At 38.1% G+C, this 22,496-nt stretch overlaps 1 protein-coding gene across 4 annotated transcripts in view; it reads left to right on the top strand.

Annotated features, from left to right (window-relative positions):
* Window positions 1–22,199, top strand: part of PAX3 (paired box 3) — a 98,301-nt gene extending 76,102 nt beyond the window's left edge. For 2 of the 4 annotated variants that reach the window (XM_023217499.2, XM_023217497.2), the window contains exons 6-9: window positions 70–235; window positions 1,471–1,685; window positions 19,876–20,122; window positions 20,625–22,199. In XM_023217499.2, coding sequence (XP_023073267.1) covers window positions 70–235; window positions 1,471–1,685; window positions 19,876–20,122; window positions 20,625–20,659 — 663 coding nt within the window. In that variant the 3' untranslated portion in view covers window positions 20,660–22,199. The remainder of the gene's footprint in view (window positions 1–69; window positions 236–1,470; window positions 1,686–19,875; window positions 20,123–20,624) is intronic. The other 2 variants (XM_023217488.1, XM_023217502.2) reach the window with 2 other exon arrangements.
* Window positions 22,200–22,496: the final 297 nt, after the last annotated feature.

The following is a 22,496-nucleotide window of genomic DNA, read 5'->3' as shown; positions in this document are numbered from 1 at the left end:
TGAAAAATTCATTAAGAATGTACTATTATTTCGTCAGTGAAATCCTTAACTTTTAAATTAAATCCATAGGTCTGGTTTAGCAACCGCCGCGCAAGATGGAGGAAGCAAGCTGGGGCCAATCAACTGATGGCTTTCAACCATCTCATTCCGGGGGGGTTCCCTCCCACTGCCATGCCGACCCTGCCAACGTACCAGCTGTCGGAGACCTCTTACCAGCCCACATCTATTCCACAAGGTATCGAGGAAGAGTCAAGGAAATTAAAAAGTAACTTCCAGGCGATTTCTCTGGTGGATATTTTATACAAGTGAATCCTTCTGCAGTGCTGACACCCATGTTGTTTGTAATTATAATACATCGGGTTGTCCTGGACGTACCTGTCACATTTCAGAAACATAGTTTGTTCTATGATGTATCTGAATATCTCTAGATAAACTGTGCTGTAATAGAATTCCAATGCAGCTTTTTAAAACAAAACAACCTTCCTAAATATCCATGGGATTTGCTTTTCTTTTGTTAAAATTTTACTTCTACATTTCACTCCAGTTTGCAACTAACTGGAATTCGATGATGCTTACTGACTGTAGGAATAAGAGAGGGAAGGTAAGCTTTGACAAAGTCATTATTTGTTAGTACACGGAGGTGAATGGGATAAAGTTAAACTGTAAGACCCAATTATTTTGGATTATGAAATAGCATTCCAGGCATTTGAAACTATATTATCACACAAATATTTAGGTGCTTTAAAAGTATATTTGATGGGCCGGGCGCGGTGGCTCAAGCCTGTAATCCCAGCACTTTGGGAGGCCGAGGCGGGTGGATCACGAGGTCAGGAGATCGAGACCATCCTGGCTAATACGGTGAAACCCTGTCTCTACTTAAAAATACAAAAAATTAGCCGGGCGACGAGGCGGGCGCCTGTAGTCCCAGCTACTCGGGAGGCTGAGGCAGGAGAATGGCGTGAACCCGGGAGGCGGAGCTTGTAGTGAGCTGAGATCCGGCCACTGCACTCCAGCCTGGGTGGCAGAGCAAGACTCTGTCTCAAAAAAAAAAATTAAAAAAAAAAAAAAGTATATTTGATAAGACATTTGAGACTTGCAGTCCTTACATTTCTTATATTTGATAAGAAATTTGAGACTTGCAGTCCTTACATTGGTTAATTCTCATATTGATAAATAACATTCACTACCAAAATATGCTTGTTAGCATTGCTAATATGATTTCTGCATTTGTATTCTGGGTGAGCCTGCCATGAGAGTATATATGTTACTTACAAATATGTGCAGAGATGGGTGTGACTGTGTCTGTTATGGGTGATTCTACACCTGCACGTTAAGAAATGTGGTTTGAAGTGAACATTTGATTTGGTCAATAGATGCTCCTGATGGCCTGGTGGCTGATGAACTTTTGCACGGAACTTTCTCTGCTGGCCTAAAAGAAAACATGATGGTTGACAGTCTTTTTCATTTCAGCCGTGTCAGATCCCAGCAGCACCGTTCACAGACCTCAACCGCTTCCTCCAAGCACTGTACACCAAAGCACCATTCCTTCCAACCCAGACAGCAGCTCTGCCTACTGCCTCCCCAGCACCAGGCATGGATTTTCCAGCTATACAGATAGCTTTGTGCCTCCATCCGGGCCCTCCAACCCCATGAACCCCACCATTGGCAATGGCCTCTCACCTCAGGTCAGTCCCGTGTTTCTAGACAGACGATTTGCTGTATACCAGAACCAAATACTCAATTCCCTGAGGCAGTGGTGTAATGAATTGCCAAATTTAAACCATAATGTATTCTTTATACAAGCCACATGATTTCAGTTTTCTAGTTTCCTTTCTCTCCACCCTTCTTACTGGCTTCATCAAAAGTTGTAGCTTAGACTTAAAATTCAAGTGATTTTTGATATAATCTTGGAGACTTTGTGTTCGTATTTAGTTGTGAAGGTGTTTGCCATGTTTTGTCTTTTCCATCCTAGTTCTGGGCTTTGGTTAAGAAACTTGCAAACGGTGGCAGGTTTTTTGTTTTGTTTTTTGTTTTAAATTGTATTTCGTCAGCTGATGAAGTTTCGATCAAAAGCACCTCGTAAGAAAACACTAAAGCTTTGACAAAACAATTAGAGAGGAAGCAAACAAGTCCTGTGGAGAGAGACCCAGCTGATGACTACGAACTCTGGAATAAATGAGTTATAAATCACAAATTAGGGGAATTACTGCTCTTTGGGACTATATAAATATTTGAATGTTGTAATTGTTTTTCTAATTTGCATTGGACTATGAGCTTTTGTTGGGAGATCATATTAATAAATTGCCTTGATAATTGCATGTGAGAGGGTTGGTTAAATTTCCTACATGTGGCATCTGTCCGAGGTTGACATTATTAGCAGTTGTTTAAATACAGATCCCTTGATTTTATTAGAGAGTGCTTGGCCCAGGTGGCGAGGATAGCTGCCCACTAAATTTGGAGAAATGTCACAAGGGGTTGCAATCTATAATTGCAATCGAGAAGCTCTTCAGAGAGTTTGAACAGCTTTATCTGTTTTCAACCCCCCTTTTCCTCTTGGTGGTTAGAAAAACAGAGAGAAGCTCAGAATGACACAAATGAAAAGTGAAAAGACAATTATACTCAATTACACACTAATCACTGACTATCACCGCTGCCTAAGCACCAAGAGGGCATTCTAATAGGCAGAAAATGAGATTTTAATAGCACAAAGGGTGGCCAAAATAACGACTCGTATATATTTGCCTTCTTCGTTTTCTTCAACTTGTGGTGTGTGTCTTGGGAGTGGAGTTCCTGGGCTCTGCACCACGGTGATAACTGTGAGCAGCTGAAAAGTTCAAAGCCGGAGGAGTTGAAAAGAATGGATAGCAAAGGCAATGAAATAAACATTTCCGCCTAAAGGCAAAAGTTCATAAATCCTTTTTTGTAACAGTAAATGTAATTAAGTTTCATAGATTCCTATAGCACATCCTGGGATTAAAAAAAAAATTATGAAGTGGCTGTAAACCTCAACTGAAAAATAACAACATGAAAACAATGAAAGCGCTTCCTACAGGACTTTAATACATTTTATTTCCAAGTGCTGGCATTTGTGAATGTGATTTCTGCATAAGAATAATGGACTTATATTCATAAAGTCATCCTTAAAATACCCAGATTTATAGCTTATAAGCTTCTTCCACAACTTAGAAGTAACATCAAATGTACTTATCTCTGCGACTTTTTTAACATTTGTAGTTTTGGGGGCCATAGAAAAGCTTGTTATGAACATGATTTGGTTGAAACTTTTAATAAAAGTAAACTCCTGCCCTAGCTGCTTCTGAAAAGTGAGATCCCAGATTCCATTGGCATTTCTTAGTACCTTATTGTATTCAATAGCAATAAAACTAACAGGAACCTGTATTCTATAAGTGAAACTGGTAGTTTCTTGTATAAGCGTATTACCTTGTATGTTATGATGTGTATTCTTTTGTATTATACAAGTATCACATAAGTAGAATTGCTAGAATGTGATCTCCTATTAATCCTTGACTTCAAGAAGCCTGGCTATGATTCTGGAGTTGATGTTAGAGCAAAATCATTCTAATACTAAGCAATGGAAAATTTCATAGGCATTTTTTCCTGTATTTCTTTACTGTGTCTTACATATTATGTTAATTCCTGATTACATTGCAATATGCAGGGTATTTTGCATTTCTGCCATACATTTCCACCTCAAACCACCACTAGGAATTTATGTTCTCTTGGTTTTTGTGGCAACCCCACTGAGTTAGAAAAGAGACAAATAATATGAAGTTCCTCCTTATTTCCTCAGGCAAAGTTAAAGAACAAAGGACAACGAGTAAATCAGTATCTTGCCGAACATATTTATGTAACAATGGAGTAGGAAAATTGGATTTGAACTTAGATTTCTATAGACTTTGGGCTGTATCACTTCTCTGTAATGACTCTATTTAAACAAGAGGTGCTTGTCTGGCTTTCTTAAAAATATTTTAAAGAAAAATGTGGAGCAAAGAGCTCATGTCTAGCACCCTGGTTTGCTTGTTAACTAAAGAAGAGACTAGAGAAAGGCTGGTGACCTCTAGTAAGTCACTGCTTATTACAGAGTACTTATTAACATATTGGATCATATAACACGGACAATGTCATGCTAACTGATAATAACTAATAGCATTATGATTACCATTTCTCCTCTTCCTTGCTACTTACTCTCCTACTTCCTCTACCTCTGTCTGGTTATCTAATATGCAGAAAAACCAACTGAGGCCCAAAATGATTGTCACCTTCTGCCAGCCAAAGGACTGATAGGGAGGGAATTGAGACTAGAATCTAGGATTCCTGGTTCCTGGTCTAGGATCTTGTCTATTATGGCCCATAGTTGAATGAAGAGAAAACAGGTTTCATGAAAAAACAAATGCAGGGGGTTTCAGTCATATTATAAAATAATTTAGTAGAGATAAGTTTTTTAAACTTTTCTGTTCAGGTTAATTTATGTTCTTTTTGCTAAGTTTAATTTCCATTAGTCTTTTATCTTATCCCCAGAATAAAAGCACTGGATGTTCATTGTAGAGAAATAAAAAAAGCTGCTTAAATTGCTTAAAAAGTGTCTGTAAAGTAGAAAAAAGAATCCCCCAGGGCAACTACCATGAATATCTTTGCATATGGCCTTCTAGCCTTTTTAGGTTCTTATGCCTCCTTTAGAAACATAATTGAGAAAGTAGAAAGTAGTGTATACAACTTTGTATCTTGCCTTTTCTCTGTATTTACGTGTCATCATAGGCCTTTTGCCACCTGTCAGTTTACATGGAATTGGATATAGTTTTTTGAGTCACTGTGGTCAGCTCACTGTATATCTCTCTGGTGGAGCTATTTGATATGTTAAAAATATTTCTACATTTTATTCAACCTTTCCCCTAGAACCATTGAAATTGATGTATTGTTTGCCATCCACAGTTAGAAATTGTGAGCTAGAATTCATGTGAACCATTGTAGAATGGGCTTTCTAGTTTCTCATCAAGGGGTTAATAGACACTATAAGGATAGCCAAAGCATTTCTCTCTCTCTGGCTCTCTCTCTCTCTCTGTCTGTGTGTGTATGTGTGTGTGTGTGTGTGTGTGTGTGTGTGTGTGTATACAATAGTTGGTTTTTGTTTTGCATCTCTAACGTATCTGTTCTCCCGAGCAAAGGCTGGGAATTAGAGCCATTTGCCAAATGGCACATCATAGATGCCCTCAGTGCATTCCTCAGAGAAGGTCTCAGCTTCATGAGGGGCTGGCGTGAAACAGTGTCTCAGGGAGGTCACACCTGTCCAGATGGTCAGAGCTTGACAATGGACTGATCTGTATTTGTGACAGCCTAAATCTCAGAATACCAATAGCAACCTTTAGAAACTCTGATGTTATTCCTCCTCAAGTTGCTGAAAGGGTCTGTGCATTACTTAATCATTGGCAAGGTTTTCTTGTTCTGAGGGAATCAGCAACAATATCTGGGGAATATTTTCATTTTACTTATTGGAAAACTGAGGCCAAGGCAACACAATCACCTAATTGATGGAGTGCTAGTGGCAGGGTTAAGAGCCAACGCTATGTCTTGTCCAGTTCTTACTAGTTCTTCTATGAACACAAATTACACATTTTAGTGGCTGGTCACCACCAGAGGAAGCATAATGTCCTAAGAAATTTCCCAAGGGCTGCCCCACTGATATTCAACTGAATTTTCTTGCAGTCAAGGTGGAATGGCTTCACAAATGGTGGGCTTGGTTTTTCATTCCATTGAAGGCTGGATGTGTCAGGGAACTTGAGGCGAGATTCTCAGTGATGCGTGCGAGGGTGGAGACAGGCTAATGACCTCAAAATTTTCTGTCATCTCTGGATTGCTGTTTGAACTGCATAACCTGTTTGGAGATGGGGCTCATAATGAATGACAGAATACCCTCTGGGAAGGAAAGCGTTTAACTCATTGCAACACAGGCTTTCTTCTGCAGTACCATCCTTCTGAAAGTTTCTGTTCTGTTGATGTGAGGACAATATAGTACAGGGGGTAAAACAGACCATTTATTTCCCCTGCATCCCCAGAGAGTACATTACCAGCACCTTCCTACACATGTGGGAAGAGAAAGGAATGCTGTCTTGGAATACAGAGTGCTGAGGAAGTACTACCATATGCTCAAGATGTGAGGCTAATTAACATTTGGCCCATGTTCTTCTAATTAACTTTTCTTTGCAAGAAATACTACCCTCACTGCTCCCCCACCCCCAAGACACACATAGCCAAACCCCCAAAACAAGACCAATTAAATTAACAAACTTTTATCATTTCATGCCTCACCCCCACCCAACTTCTACAAACTCCACAGTTCTTCGGTAACAGTTTCTAAAGATTTCCTGAGTGAAATACAGTATCAGTGGGTTACACGGTTTCTAGGAAGTTTTTATATTGTTTTGTAGTATACAAAATGGGCCAACTTGGCTGCATTTAGGGTTCATCAACCATTGCAAATGATTCTTCAAATGTTTTGGGTTTGGTAAAACCTAAAACACATTTTTGCCAAGCACTTTTCCTCCTTAATTTTTCAAACTGTGTATTTTAGGGAAAATTTGATCCATATGGTTTTGATTCATTTACTCTTATATCACTGACATTTTTTTCCCCTATGAAGCCATTTGATATCCAAGAAGCTTTCTGAGCCTTTCCTACATTCATTTTAAGCATTTTCCTCCCTAAAAAGAGGAAGTTCTGTTTGCAGCCTCAGAGCCCATAAATTTTGAGTTCCTCTCAATTCAGCAATACTTACAAATACATTTGGTATAAATCTGGATTATTATGAACATATTTTATGTTTAGAGCAGATGGGCAGATTTTAGTTTCTGGTTTATGAGTGAAACCAATGACAAAATAAGAAAATAGGCTTAAATTACAAAAAACTTCTGTTTTAGAGAACCTTTAACTATTATTAATAAATCCCCATGGTAAGAACTATGCTGTGAGGCCTCGTTTCAAATTTTGTTCAGGTCTTGGGTAAGATGTAATTGAATAACCAGCACACCTGTCCTATTTCATGGATAATCTACTGAGGAAAGAAAAAATTCTCATAAAGATTTGTGTACTGGGCTTGAAAATGCCTGAATGTTTGCCCACCACTCAGCACCACTCAGGAACAAAGAGGAGGTCTGCAGATCTCATCTGCAGTTTATCCACCATTCATATAGTAAGTCCGGCTGAATCATCACAGACTTGTGGTGATGAGATACCATCTCTGAAATAGACCCAGAAAGAGCAGATAGCTCTTTACACTAAGACTGTGGTTAATGGCATAAAATGCCAGGATCAACTTTTTGTTCTTATTCACATTTTACAAAAGCAAACCTTTAACTCTACCACCCATCCAGTTGCTTTTAAAGAATAATATTAAAATTGAGATTATTAGTGTGTAATGTATGTAAATTGCATATTTGGTGTCAGCTACGCATATTAGGAAGCTTCTTCGTTTCATGCATATATGTATTAGACTATCATGGTTCCATTTCAAATTAGATTTCAATTGCTCAGCACAGTTCCTTTTGACAAACATTTGTTAATCCTGAAACTTATTAGGAAGAAGCATTTAAGTGTTAATATGTGTACTCAAAACTCAAGACTGTTTTTGATTTCACTTGTCATTTTTGGGACCACAGTGCTAACAATTATCTCAAATTCTTTAGCAGCCAAGACAAAATGATGGTTGTTTGCTCATCCAAGGGGTAAGGACCTGTTATATGGATGGGATATAGTCATTAAAAATTGTTGCAGTGGGTACTTCTCTGTTTTCATTTGTTGCTGTGAAAATATTTCCCACCGTGGCTTGGTAATTCCTTGCCTTTTTCTTTTGCTGTTGGTATAGGGCAAAGCAATAAGGTTTACCCTGGCGGTACAGCCAGCTTCTGTTTCAAGATAGATAATTTTTTGGGACATTTTTGGGTGCACATCCAGAAGCTACTTGATGCTAGTCTTGTTGCCAAGCCATTCATTTTGTCCATTTCACACACTGGTTGCAAATTCTGTGCCCTCGACCTGCCTTTATCATTCTGAAGAATCAGACAAGCAGATAGCCTGCCACCATCCTATTTCTCAATGGAGGGGCTTTCTTCCCTTTACACTTTCCAGGAATTCATCTGTAGAAGAAAAAGGAGTGATTTTGATTAAAGAAATTTGTTGGGTGTAAGAAATTTGTTAGGTGTCAAACAAAGTTGGGGGCAGAGAGATTTTTTTTTTTACAAAAGTGGCAGCCTCTCAAAGGCTTGAGCCTCTTTCTGTTTCTTTTCTAAAGCAGTTTGTGAGCTGATTGCCAGGACTTCAGAAGCCTCCATGTTTATGAAGGCTCAAGAATGTTTATGATCATAAACGAGCCCATTTTAGCTACAGCAGAATAACCACTGGCCATTTGGAGGTTTCCATTCTGCCATATCAGGTTTTCGAGATGTTCTGCTCCTGGATTAAAACATGGCTGTTAATCCATTTGTTGAATCAATGCAGCCTGTAATTGACCTGGTACTTTTGGTTTTTCTCTAAGGCTGTGGCTGCTACACTTAAAGAGTATGAGGAGAGCCCTGGTTTATGTCAGCTCCAGTCGTAGCCTCTTGAGTTAGTTAAATTTGGTGAATTGTGAGAGAGAGAACGACTTGGCCCACATCTCCTTTTTAAAGAAAGGGAGAATGTAGCAACCAGTGACTGAATCTTACATCATATCACTGAAATGAGCCACAAGAAAACCTTCCTTGCTGAATTAATTATTTTTGTGTCTCCCGAACTGATTTAAATAGAAATTCTGTCAGCTATGTTCTCCTGCACATTGGGCAAATCAAATGCAACAACCTTGTGTTTTCATTTTTAGTCCCATTTGAATTCCTCTAGCTATTGAGCAGAAAAAAAATGAGCATTATTGCTTTGTCTATAACAAAGCAACTAGGATAAAAAGTTTCTCTTTGTAGTCGGCAATACACAGCCGTGCTAGATACTATGTGGGGCCAATGGCCTGAATCAACCTTTTATATGTGGTTGGAATGCAATGTAAAGCTTTTAATTTATTATTGCATTTGCAAAATGGCAATATCTTCAGAAATCTGAATACTTGCATATTTATTCAATTAGGGGATGAATGTGTGCTTTGTATTACAGGCATAGAAGACTTGATTCAGTCATTAGTTGTATACTATTGGTGTGTGTGTGTGTGTGTGTGTGTGTGTGTGTGTGTTTTTCCAAAGAATCTGTCTCTGTAAAACAGTCTGGGTTTCATCAGAGGTATATATTTTTCAATGTATAGTATAATATTTAAAAATTGCTCTTGACATTTAGCTCCAATTCAGTAAACTAGAGTTTCTGAGATTAGCAATTGCATTGCCCCTGATGATCAATGGAACAGATGGCAAACTGGGAGACATTTGAGGAGAGTGCATTTTGCAGAATCATGGGGTAGTGTGTCTACATTGAAGGGAATATTTCTTAGCTGTGAGATGACTGTTCGGGTAACCTTTAGCACTGAACTAATGAAAGAAGCAAGCATTACTTAAAGAAGTAACTCTTCTTTTTTTTTTTTCTCATGGAAATACTGATGGCTCATTTTGGGCAGCTTGTATTAAAAAAAAAAAAAGACTAGTTAAACTCTTGCATCTGTCCTGAGATTTCAAAATACCTGCTGTAGAGATGATCCTCTATTTGTGTCGCTCTATGCTTCTAGCTCAATGTCAACTGTTCCATGACTCTTCCAGGCAAAATTTCTTTTTTAGCCTCTATTGATGCCACATTATTATATTTATACCTTGTTAAAACACATACCAGACTCTATTCTATTATAGTGTATCCATACCCCCACTGCCTTTGATTATAAGCTTCTAGAGGAATGATACTATTTGAACACTCTGAAACCAAACCGAGTCTCATGGTAAAGACTTGTTCCCCAAAGCAGGCTCTGTAGAACAGTGGTGTGATAGAAAAGCATTCTGAAGGTAAAATTTGGTAAAAGTCAAAAACTACATCCCTTTACCTTTCAGTGTATGAGTGCACATTAACCTACTAAAGGCCCTGACAAGTCTCGCAGTATGAAGACATGTTTAACTTTGTTTAATTCAGTGTATTCTAATCTGATTATGGCGCCCTTTTGTTGAATACCGAACTATCAAGTTTTGAGGAACATCTCCTGGGATGTACTGAATGATGGAAAACACAGGTGGAGACCCAACTCTTGATTCATTTGTTTCTAAAATGGCTTCTTGATTTTTTCCACAGGTGAATGTTTTCCTCTAATTAATGTCTGATGGTGTCTTCTACCTTAAAACAGTGTCAGCCCTTTGTGTAAGAACTTAGAGTAGGGGGAGACTAATTTTAAAGAAGAGACTATAAACTACCTAATAATATTTAGGATGAGGCAGATAAGGGGGTAAAGGAAAAGAAAGAATTCCTATCTAGTGAATTGATTACAGTGTAGGTATAACTCATTAATTTAAAGACAGCCCCAATAGAGTTCAAACTTATCAGTCACTTACTAGCTGCACATTTTCACATAAACTGTTTAAACTGTCTCAGCTTCTGCTGTACCTTCTTGTTCAACTTAGACGATACTAAAAATAATTGTCTTGTAGACTTAGGCTGAGGAACATTAAGTGCTTTTTGATAAAGTACTAATGCTGTTGCAACAGGGCTTCATTATTGTTGACTTAAAAACACCATGTATGGCCAAGTGTGGTGGCTCACACCTGTAATCTCAGGACTTTGGCAGGCTAAGGTGGGATTGCTTGTGTCTAGGAGTTTGAGACCAGCCTAGGCAACATAGTGAGACCTCGTCTCTACAAAAGATACAAAAATTAGCTTGGAATGGTGGCCTGCACCTGTGGTCCCAACTACTCAGGAGGCTAAGGTGAGAGGACAGCTTAAGCCCGGGAGGGTGAGACTGCAGTGAGCCATGATTGCACCATTGCACTCAGCCTGGGTGACAGAGTCAGAAGAAAAAATTATGTGAATCTCTGACAGAAGATATCCTTTTGCTTGTCCATGAAAAATAAAGCAAACATGGAAACTGAGTGGCATCAAAGGAAAGGCTGTATGTTGGTAAACTGGAGTATTTTCAAATATTCCACTTAGACATTTCAAACATCTAAGGATTCATATTGATGTCCACTCAGAATGCAGTAACTCTAAGGTGGCTGGATAAGATCGTCTCCAGAAATATAATGTACTAATATCAATTTATTTGAGAAATTCAGATTACAATAACATGAGAACCCACTATAATGAAAACTAAAGTCAACCATCCTTCATTCCATGGGGCTAGGAGCAGGGAGGGGAGAGGGTCATCCTGTTGTTTTTCTTTTTGTATTCTAGTTTTGACTTATTGAAATATAATATTGACAGGAATCTATTTTTGAAAATATACAGTCCATCTTCTATAACAATAGATAATGGGTAAATTAGAAGCATGATACTTGCCTCAAAGGCAGGGGAATCTGATATGCAGTGATGCTTCTCTCTCACCAGCCAAGGATCAAAAGGTTTTGGAGTGGCCGGGTGCGGTGGCTCACGCCTGTAATGCCAGCACTTTGGGAGGCAGGCGGATCATGAGGTCAGGAGATCGAGACCATCCTGGCTAACACGGTGAAACCCCGTCTCTACTGAAAATACAAAAAATTAGCCGGGCATAGTGGAGGGCGCCTGTAGTCCCAGCTACTCGGGAGTCTGAGGCAGGAGAATGGTGTGAACCTGGGAGGCGGAGCTTGCAGTGAGCTGAGATCGCGCCACTGCACTCCAGCCTGGGCGACAGAGCAAGACTCCGTCTCAAAAAAAAAAAAAAAAAAAAAAAAAAAAAAAAAAAAAAAAACCAAAAAAAGGGGTTTGGAACATAAGGGGAAATCTAAGTGATTTTGGGAGCATTTTTTAAAATCACTAGATTACAAAGATTTTATTTTGCTAGGATCTGCAGGAGCAGAATTAGTTTCTGTAGATCCAAGTGGGTTCTGTATGTTGCCAGTCTACACCAAGTTGGCTGTGCAGTAGGAGACATAACCACTGCCCAGATTATGACCATAAGTACAAGTTGTAAGGTAGAAAAGAGAACACAGCATCATTATTGGTTCAGCATCCCTGGAGTTAGGTATGGGAGAGAATGAAGGTAAACACAATTTTAGCTTAATGGTGTAGTAGTTTCTAGCTTTTGGAAGACTGTGTTCTCAGATGTTGTCTCACATTTATAGAGTTGGTAGAAATTCCATTAATTTGATTAAATTTAATAATTTTTTGAGACAGAGTGTCACTCCGTCACCCAGGCTGGAGTACAGTGGTGCAAACATGGCTCATTGCAGCCTTGACTTCCTGGGCTCAGGTGATTCTCTTACCTTAGCCCCCCAGTAGCTGGGACTACAGGTGCATGCCACCACACCCAGCTAATTTTTTTTTTTTTTTTTTTTTTGTAGAGACAGAGTTTTGCTGTATTGACTACGTTGGTCTTGAACTCCCAGGCTCAAGCAATCCTCTGGCCTCAGCCTCCCAAAGTGCTGAGATTGCAGGCATGAGCCACTACATCTGGCCAAATTCCATGAATTTGAAATGAATGCTTATTCTGCCTTACCACAGAGCCTATGAAACAGACCAGAAAGTGTTTTCTAAAGAGTATGCTCATTCTTAGACTTTTGCAAGCCTGTTCTCCATTTCCCCATGATTAACAGAAATATGTTTCCTGACATCTACTCATCAGTATCACAAGTAAATCAGTATCACCAGGTATTTTCAGTTAGTTCTTTTCTTTATCTTAAGGATGTATCTTTCTTCACATGAAGAGAAAGGTAGGGAAGTTTCTTTTCTGTAGTCTTCAGACATTTCATAGATGGAATATTATGCTATTGACTTTGGGCAGCCACAGAAATATCTGCTTACATCATACATAGTTTGGAAGAAAGAAGACATTTTTTGTTGAGCTGGACAACCATTTTCTTCTTTTAGCAGATCAGAATGTCTGCCCTACATGTTGTTAGAGTGGTAGGTGGAGGGAAAACTTTTAGGGAAATGGGAATATAGCATATATAGACCAACATTCCTCTGCTTGGGAGAGGCAGAGTTAAAACTCTTTTTGCTAAAAGGCAGTAATTCTAGTTTATTATAAGTGATCTGTGAGTCTCAAATGGGACTGTGAAGTTAAAGGTCAGCAAGATTTGCATTTATGAATGGTTATTAGGTTGAATCTGCTCTGTATTTCCTTACATGGAAGTTTGGTTTACAGGCAATTAGAGAGAAAATTTTGAATGCCATGTCACTGAAGTATTGTGAGATGCCCAAACATAGAGCTTTTCTCTTTCTATATTTAGAATCCCAAGTCTCAAAGGGTCAATTAATATTTAGCAAAAGTATCCTAGAGTAGTCATGAAATGAAATCAAGATACACGTTTGATTTTCCACAGTCATGTTCTCAGACTGGATTTTGAAACGGTGATAGGTTTGAGCACACACGCTTTAGAGGGCTACTGTGGTTGTGAGAAATTTCCTGAAATGAGAAGAGTTAACAGCAGGTAATGTCATTCCTCCCAGAAAGAGTTTGAGGCTCTCTGTGTTAAGTGATGAATGAGGGTATCTGACCCACATCTGTTTTACATTAGAATGGAACATTGCCCTGACATCCTCAGGAGCATTTGTCAAGATTCCCTGGACAGAGCTTCTGTAAATTACATGTTGCAAATGTGTCAGGGTCAGATAAGAGGATATCATTAACTCTCCCAAGTTTACTCAGGGCTCCGTCAGTCCCTCTTAATATGCTAAGGGCCAACAATTTTCCTTGAGCCGTTTTGTTATATTTTTCATTCATAGAAGAAAAAAGTATTTGCTATACTCCCCCGATATTGCACATGTTCTTTTCCCATAAATCATATTAATTGTAGACATGGTCACAAAGCATATTAAATGCAGGCATGCGTAAATGAATTAAAACATATGAGAATTTTATTATGCCCATGGTGGGTCTAACATAGTCAAATACCAGTGGTATTAACTGGCATGCTTTTTCATTTAGGTGGAATGAACTTTTTCTTAATGGGCTTTATTGATAATAGATGGACATGATATGGTTATTCATCACTGGCTAGAGTAAACTAGAAGTTATATATATATACACTTTAGAGGGAAGACTAGAAGGCTGAAAAACCCTTTATATCATACAAAATCATAATTCACAATGATTTTTTATAAAACAACTAAATGTGCATATAAAATGTTAAATTAGAAGAACATCTGCCTAGTTAAGAACAAGTATCTATGGTTATGCAACTCATTTCTGTGCTAATTCTCTGTCTAGATTTATATTTTAGTCATCAATCCCTAAAGAATATTGCTATTAAATTTAACGCTTAGCTCTATTGAGCAATAGGTATTCAAAATAATTGATAAAAAATAAGCTATTTCTGTGATTGGTCATAGGGCTGGAGATGAAACATACATAATCCCTTAGAGTTTAACTGAGACAATACTTACTGTACTCTTTACAATGAAAACTTGGAAATGCATGCTGCATATGAAGCACACTTGTCTGACACTCATACTTTTTCATCATGCAATAAGCATAGCTACTTGTAAAATGTAGGCTAAGGATTAAAATAAAACAGATAAAGACATACTTATCTGGGCATTTTACATGCACAGGTTTTCTATCTGGTTAGGTAAAGGTCAGTGTTGGCCTTTCCCTAACTCTCAGGATGGGTGAGAAGGTCACCACACATACCTTAAGAGAAACTTCTGCCTTCAGGCAACTTCCCTCTTGCAGCTTTCAAACAGACAGGACCCAAAATCTAATTATTTAGATGCTAATCAACTGCAGGATAATTCCTAAGGCATTTGAATCTGAGGACAACATTTTCAGGAAAGTCTCTGCTCTTTAAATTTAGGTTTTTAACCTCAAAGATACAGTTACTGAAATTTAACCATTAGATGACTCCAGTAACACCCATATTGGTAAAAAAAATTTGGATAAATATTTGAACATTTTTGTTTGGTTCTGAAAATAAATTATATCTAAATAAAAAATATAGTCAGTAGATTTTTGGAGGAAAGGATGGAAGGCTGAAAAAACTCTATGTCATATAAAGCTGTAATTCACAACATTAAAAAAAAAACCAAACTAAATGTGTATGTTAAATGTTAAATCAGAACATCTGATTTCTTAAGAACAAGAAAGAAAATAAAGACGTGAACCAAGAATTCCTACTAAAGAAAAAAGAAGCGCCTGGATGTACACCATAATTTACTAAATCATTTTAGATTTCTGATAAGCTTCAGGCACTTTCAACTGCTGGGAAAACCATAATGCTTGTGCCAAGACAAATATTTTCCAGACATAGTTTTAAAGGTAAATCTTAATTTGGCCCACAGTTTTAATCTCTTTTTTTAATCTTACAATAGGAAAATTAATTCAAGAGAAATATGGCGTGGAGCAATTGTAAAGACTTAGTTTTTCCTGAACCATAGAATCTTCCAATAAAGATATAAACAACCTATTTGGAATTCTGCAACTTGAGAATGAGTTTAAAGAGATCTTCAGAAAATGTCTCTCTAATAATGCAAAAGATGGAGGAGCTGGTAGAAGAAATGTAGACATAAATTCGGAAGCTTTGAATTTGTTTTTAAAGGCTGTTCAAAAAACAGTTTAGGAACAGTATGTGGGACACATTTTGGAGGTAACAATTTAGAAATCTGCTTAATAGATTTTGTTTTTAGATGGTTCACAACTAAAAGTAAAAAGAAAGAGTTCTCCTTACTTCCTTTTCTAGCAAGACGGAACAGAGATCTTTATTAAAGAAAAACTCTTTCTGGTCATTGCATCTCCTGAATTTACCTGGCATTCAATGAGTGTGATCAGTGTTCAGGAGACAGAACTGAGTAGCCTTGAATTTGTTTCTTTTTCTTTGAAATTGTTTGTCAAAACCAGGCAATCGAGCTTCTCTAATACCCTAAATTAAAACAACAACAAAAAAATCAGGTACAAAATGCCAGCCCTGTAGTAGAAATAGCTTACTAATGGTTTAAGGGGAGGGCAAAAAAATCCACTTTACAACAAATGAAGGTTTTATTTTAGGCTTTGAATTACAAATTCGAAGGAATTTTTAGGAAAAGCATGCATAAAAGAAATTCTGACATTATTCTTAAAAAGAAAATGTGACTGGAAGGCATTCCATAGCCATATTGGATAAGTTCTAAGAAGGTCATTTACCAACTTGTTTGTGCATAGAAAGAAATTTCCATAGCTTCCCTCAAACCACGTGAAACACAAAGTAGCTTTTAAAGAAACGTACATGAAAGTGTAATGGAACCTTCTACAGAGATTTGAGGTTTTAAATTATGTGAGGAGAGAGTAATGCATTTTCTATTGATGTCCTCACTTCCCCTGCCAACACATAATTTAAAAAAATGTAAAACAGTAGGTTTGTAAAATGGTGTATATTTCTCAAGTTTTCTCAGTGTGAAATATTGAAATAAATCACATTATAGTTATTTATTAATCTCAGTTTCAGGCCAAATGTAGGAAAATGTTAGTGCGGTATTCCCCATCCTTATAAGATTCTTGAGATTATGATTATAATATGTGACCATCACAGTGGAAATAAGAACCTGTGAATGTCTGTCTTAGGGGCTCTATCAGGGAAGTCAAAGCAACAAAAGATAACTGGTCTCTGGTCCCCTCTGTGCCCTCACATCAGCCCCTGCAAGTATTGGTTTGCTGTGCGAGTGCTGTGGCTAAAGGAGATGCCCTCACTAGCTTCCTGTGTGTGACAGTAGTGACACACAGGAAGACCCTGCAGGTGTCCTTCCTAGTTGAGTCATGTTTCGGGATGTCTTAAAGCTACTCAGCCCTGGAATCTTTGAGGAACTATCTTTCTATTGCCCTAATATTGCCCTGCAGACAGGGTACCTTCTCCATCCTTCAATAGATATACTTCAAGGTCTTAGAGTTAAATCCTGTCCTAAGGAATTTTTTAATGCAGTGACTGCCAAAAGCTGCTTCATGAGCAACATCATAAGCTGATTTTTGCTTATAGGAAGGACTTGTTTCTTCTCTTTCAGGACTTTCTTGGGTCCCCCCGTCCCCTTAAATTAGTTATTGCTGCCTTCAAAGTTATGCAAACAAAAAATGTATGGCAGGGGATTTTTTAAAAAGTTTATCACAAAAATGTACATATAGCTCATGGGAAAGTGTGCATGTTTTGAATAAAATTCTGCTCTGAGCTCATCAAGTATAACTGTAGATAGAGCATTCCATTTCTCCCTGAAAGCGACATACCATTGACTGAATTTCAAGTAAGCATCTTCATGAAGGACACTATTAATTTAAAGTTTATTTTCCTTTTATTTAGTGCCACTGGATATCTTTCCTCTCTGAACTAATATAGTTACAAAATTGCTTTTTCTAAGTTTTTGAATTTTCCTTAACACAACTTATTCCTGGTAAAATATTTGGCCTGTGTGATATATTCCCTTTTGTTAAAAAAAATCACATTTTAAAATGTTTTTATGTTCATGTCCAATCTCACCCGTCAGGATCTCACATAAAAATGTACTCCTGATTTGAAAGGAGTGTGACCGGCACCAAACAACCTCTAACTTAAAGAATCTTTCCTTCTAAAAGAGATGTCTAATTTGGGCTGAAATTTCATAATTAATAAATTAGTGTATCAATTGAAATTCATGAATTTTCCAGGTATACCCTGTGAAATCATCTGTAAAGCTCAAAGAAATGCAAAAGGAACCCACGTAGATGAAAAACATATCCAGGAACTAATTTAAATCCATTCTTAGTTATGTTCAAGTTTTTTAAAATACAGAAATGAAGAAATTAACTTGCTATAAACCATGCTGGGTAGGGCCCTAAAAGAGCCCACATTCTAGTGATTTTCCATCTTCCTGGAATTGGCAGCCCTACTGATGCTTACTTTATTTTTTGACTTTCACTTTCTCCAAATCCCCATTAAAACAAAACTAAGCTCTGCCACAAATGATGTTTTTTTTTTTTTTTTTTTAAGAATATAACATTTTAAAAAATTGTAAAAAAAAAAAGATGTTTTACCACGTATCTCAAAAAATTTTAGATTCCTGGGATGTCTTTCAAAATGTGGGCATTACTATGTTGCTTTGCCCACACGGGCCCACCTTCCCATGTGTGTGCATAGACAATAACTCAAATGAAAGAGAGACAGCAAAATGAAAAACAAGATTTCTGGGGAAGGCAGGGGTATCCATCCAAATGATCTGTTCAAATAGAGGAAGAGTGGATAACTGATAATCCACAGAAGGTGGATCTCTTTTTCTGTCTTTTAGGGCTAACTGAAGATGGATCAACTCAGAGCTTTAGTTCAAGAAGATTTGGCTTAATCATAAGGATTAAACAAACCCTTCCCCAAGGAAATTATGGGATCCTTGTTTTTGGAATCTGACTTGACATGCTTTCTGGGAAGCAAAACTAGACCTGCCCCGTGCCCGACCTGCCTCTTAGATTCCTGCCTTGCTGGAACTCCTAGATCCAGGGTTCTATTGCCTGAATTATGAGAGCTATTTTGCAGTTAGCAGGAGGGCTTATAGTAAGGGCTTGGTTGTCATTTCTGCCCTCTCCTCTTTCTCTTATTTGCACACTTTAGTCTCTATAGGCTTCAAACTTCCAAAAATAAGACAGGACTGTTGTGGAAATGCTGTGGAATTGTTGGATACTGCATTTAAATACTTTGTAAGTAGATGTGTCTTAGCGGGGCTCTTCACCTGGTGTTAGATTTCTTTTGCAATTGCTTTTGAACCCTGCCACAGAAGGGTACACAGTTTAGAAAAATCACTTCCTCTCTTGTGTGGCAGTTTTCCAGCTGCAAAATTAATTATCCACTTACTTTCACCATGAGGTGCTGTAAGGGTCAGGGATCTTGAGTTTGTGAAACACTTCACCATGTTGATCTGAAAGTTGTTCTTTCACAGGATATTTTTTTTTCCAAGTTGTCTTACTCTCCAGGTTATTTACAAAACTGAACTTTTTAAGAACATGTTTGCATTTCAGGCTTGTCTTTCTTTTTAACACTATATATATATGAAATGGTGGTTTAGAGAAGAAATAAAATAGTAGGTAATGGAGGCTTTTACTTGGAGAATCATCTACATTTCACTCATTCGGCACTTAATATGTGTCAAGCACTCACTGCTTTAGGTGCTGGGATATAAAGATGAGTAGGTTGCTCCTCTCAAAGCTTTCACACAAAGCAGGTGACTGAACTAATGAATATGCGGTGGAAGGGGTAAGTAAAGTACCAGGGACCATCAGGAGGGGAGTAAATATTTCTAATTACCAAAGGATGGCCAAGATAAGGAAAGGGGCTTTCTTGAGAGGGAACACTATTTAAAAAAAAAGGCACAGAGATCTCAAAGTACATAAAAAATCACTTGATTTGGATTCATTTATCTTTTAAAAATATAAGCAAATGACTGTTTAAAAACCACATGTGAAACTTCCAGATATATGAATAGACATATTTCTGTATGAACAGATACAATTTCTCCCTCTTTTCATCCTTTTTTTCCCCTTCTTTGAAATTCCAGTCTGATTTTATCACTGGAGACATGGTGTAATTTCTCGCTTTCCTCTTCCCCTTCCTTCTTTTCCTTTTCCCCCTCTTCTCCCTTCTTCTCCCTCCCCCTTTCCTTCTTCTGAAACTGCAGTCAGATGTTATCGTCGGGCATGATGTAATATCTGCCACTTAGAATTGGGGTCATAGTCTCCAGGACAGCTCTTTAACAGATTTCTAAAGAAATAAAAACTGAACCGTCAAGTTATTCTTTCAGCTGTAGGCTGCAATCTGGTTCTCTCTGCATTTTAACTTCTTCCCAATCTGGCTGTTTTTTTAGGTAATGGGACTCCTGACCAACCACGGTGGGGTACCTCATCAGCCCCAGACTGATTACGCGCTCTCCCCTCTCACCGGGGGTCTGGAACCTACCACCACGGTGTCGGCCAGCTGCAGTCAGAGGCTAGACCATATGAAGAGCTTGGACAGTCTGCCAACATCTCAGTCCTACTGTCCACCCACCTATAGCACCACAGGCTACAGTATGGACCCTGTCACAGGCTACCAATATGGGCAATATGGACAAAGTAAGCCTTGGACTTTTTAGGGGGCAATTACTCCTGGAAGGGAGATAAACTCAACTCTTGCTTAAGAAAGGTCAATTAGAGGCATGATTAAGCCTTACATGCTGGTATCGATTTTTTTTTTTTTTTTTGCAAAACCAGCTGACTGTTCCAGCAAGGGCTTCCTTGTGTAATTATTTTCTTAACCGATGTCAACAACATCTTGCGATTATTAATTGTTGAGACGTGAAACCTGATTGCCACTAGGTAAAACACAAGGGTTGGCCAAGATGAAATAATCCCTGACATTAGAAACACATGTTCTTAATGAGGTCAGCTCCAGGATCATATGGGGGATAATCCCAGGGACACAGAGTTGTGTCAAACTTGTCTCAGGAATAAAAATATTAGTCTCAAGCCTTTGATACCACGGTATTAAATATGACATTGTCAGCCTGTAGCTGATCTTGCCCCGACTGTGAATTGTCCCAGCATGACCTAAGAAGCTGCGTGTGTTTCCTTACAGGTGCCTTTCATTATCTCAAGCCAGATATCGCATAAGTGAACTGTCTACTTGGAGCTAAAACTGGCCCTGTTTCTGGTCTTCGCAGCCTAGACGTGAAGAATCTGCTCAGAAAACAAACAAAAAAAATTACCCTTTTGTTTGGGGCGGGGGAGTCCCAATAGGAGACAAAGGAGAGCAATTGATTTTCTTCCTCCAATAGTTGGTTTCAAATTCTTTTGAACATGTTTGACAAAAGCAGTGGAGAAGAAGAAGACCTGGAGCAATAAAGGACAAATGCAACATTTTAAGGCAATGGTTTCACATGGTTACATATCAAAATATCCCAGTTCTTTAGTGCTGATCATGGAGAAGCTAGAACATTCCATTTGCTTGTGTGCGTGCACGTGTGTGTGTGTGTGTGTGTGTGTGTGTGTGTGTGTGTGTGTGTATTGAGATTTACCTGGACTGGTTTGGGCAAGCAGGCTATTCTAAAATATAATAGAATACTCTAAAGTTTAACATGTTGATGTTTGATGCTGATACTTGTACAACTTTAAAACTGCTCACTTCATGAAGCGAGAATGGAGGAATCATTGACTCTTACACACTGGAAATTGATGTAAAAATAAATGCCACCATTTTTTAGGAAGCTAGACTAGCTGTAAAGGACCTCCTAAATAAATTATTTGTTACTGTATCCTCATTTGTAATCTAGTTGTCAATAAATGTCCCGGATACGTCTTGCTAACAGGATATGGGCTACCAGGAAGAAGGGCTTGTTTCCTTTTCCGGTGTGGGGAGAGGTGTGTGACGTTTTTCCAGTTCACATTTATTTGGTAGCCCACCTGGGTTGGAGGAAGGGCATGGTGGAGAGAAAGTGACATGCATTCACATATCTGCTTATCAGTGTGCAATACTGTGTACCTCATGGATGCTTTGGCAATGCCCAAGGTGATATAAACAAAATCAGAACTATATTTTTGCAGGTGCTTTTATTTTCACAGCCCATAATTCATAGTTATAGAGTGCAGTGATGTTTGCCATTTGCTGGACAACCAACACCCGTGTTGCTCCTTTGATTAGAGACCAGATCAGATAATTATGCTTTTAAACCGAATACGTTTACATTCTTCTCTTTTCTATGAAAGGCAGGGCAAGAACAGAAATGTTCACATGGCTCTCATGTACTTTTAAATTATACATTGATATCCAATATTAAAAGATTATAGGAACTGAGGTTTACATACGTTTGTGTGGTGACATTTTAGAATGTCAATAAATTTGTTTTTTGAACTGTTGAGAGAAACAAGAAGGTGGATGGCAGTGTTATTTATTTCTTTCTATTCTTGGAACCATGAATGAGGTAGGCACAAATACATTCCTTTTAGAGTTAAGAACTATGACGTAGCGAGTTAGTGAGACTAGACATAGTACTGAGTTTAGTTCATGCATTGGTCTTAGAGGGTGATGGAACAAGAGAAGTACTATCTTTGTGTTGCAGCCTCAACCAACAACAATGTGTTGTAAAAATGTCTTTCATGTAAAAAGTGCAGTAAATATTTACTATTTATAATGAATAAACAGTTATGAAAACTTGCCCACTACTGCTTTTTTGGGGGAACTGGTGAATGTAGTATAAATGAAACCTTGGCAATGGGGAGCCCAATATACATGTACTTCACTTCTAGTGGAACCTTTCTATGAGAATATAGTGTAGATAAATTAGGTTACACAACCCACAGTTGTATTCTCTTGAAGAAGCTTGTTGAACACACTTTTAAGGATTGAAGTTTATGTTTTTATCAGTGTAGCATCTAGAAAAACCCTTCAGTTTAGCTTCCTTCATCTTCCTTTGGTTCTCTCAGAGTTATCCAGCCCCTTTACTGTCACTTA

The sequence above is a fragment of the Piliocolobus tephrosceles genome, chromosome 11 (genome assembly GCF_002776525.5).
Source record: "Piliocolobus tephrosceles isolate RC106 chromosome 11, ASM277652v3, whole genome shotgun sequence".
In the NCBI taxonomy this organism is placed as follows: Eukaryota; Metazoa; Chordata; class Mammalia; order Primates; family Cercopithecidae; genus Piliocolobus; species Piliocolobus tephrosceles.
Note: the sequence above shows the minus strand (reverse complement) of the source record. Positions and strands in the feature narration are given on the sequence as shown.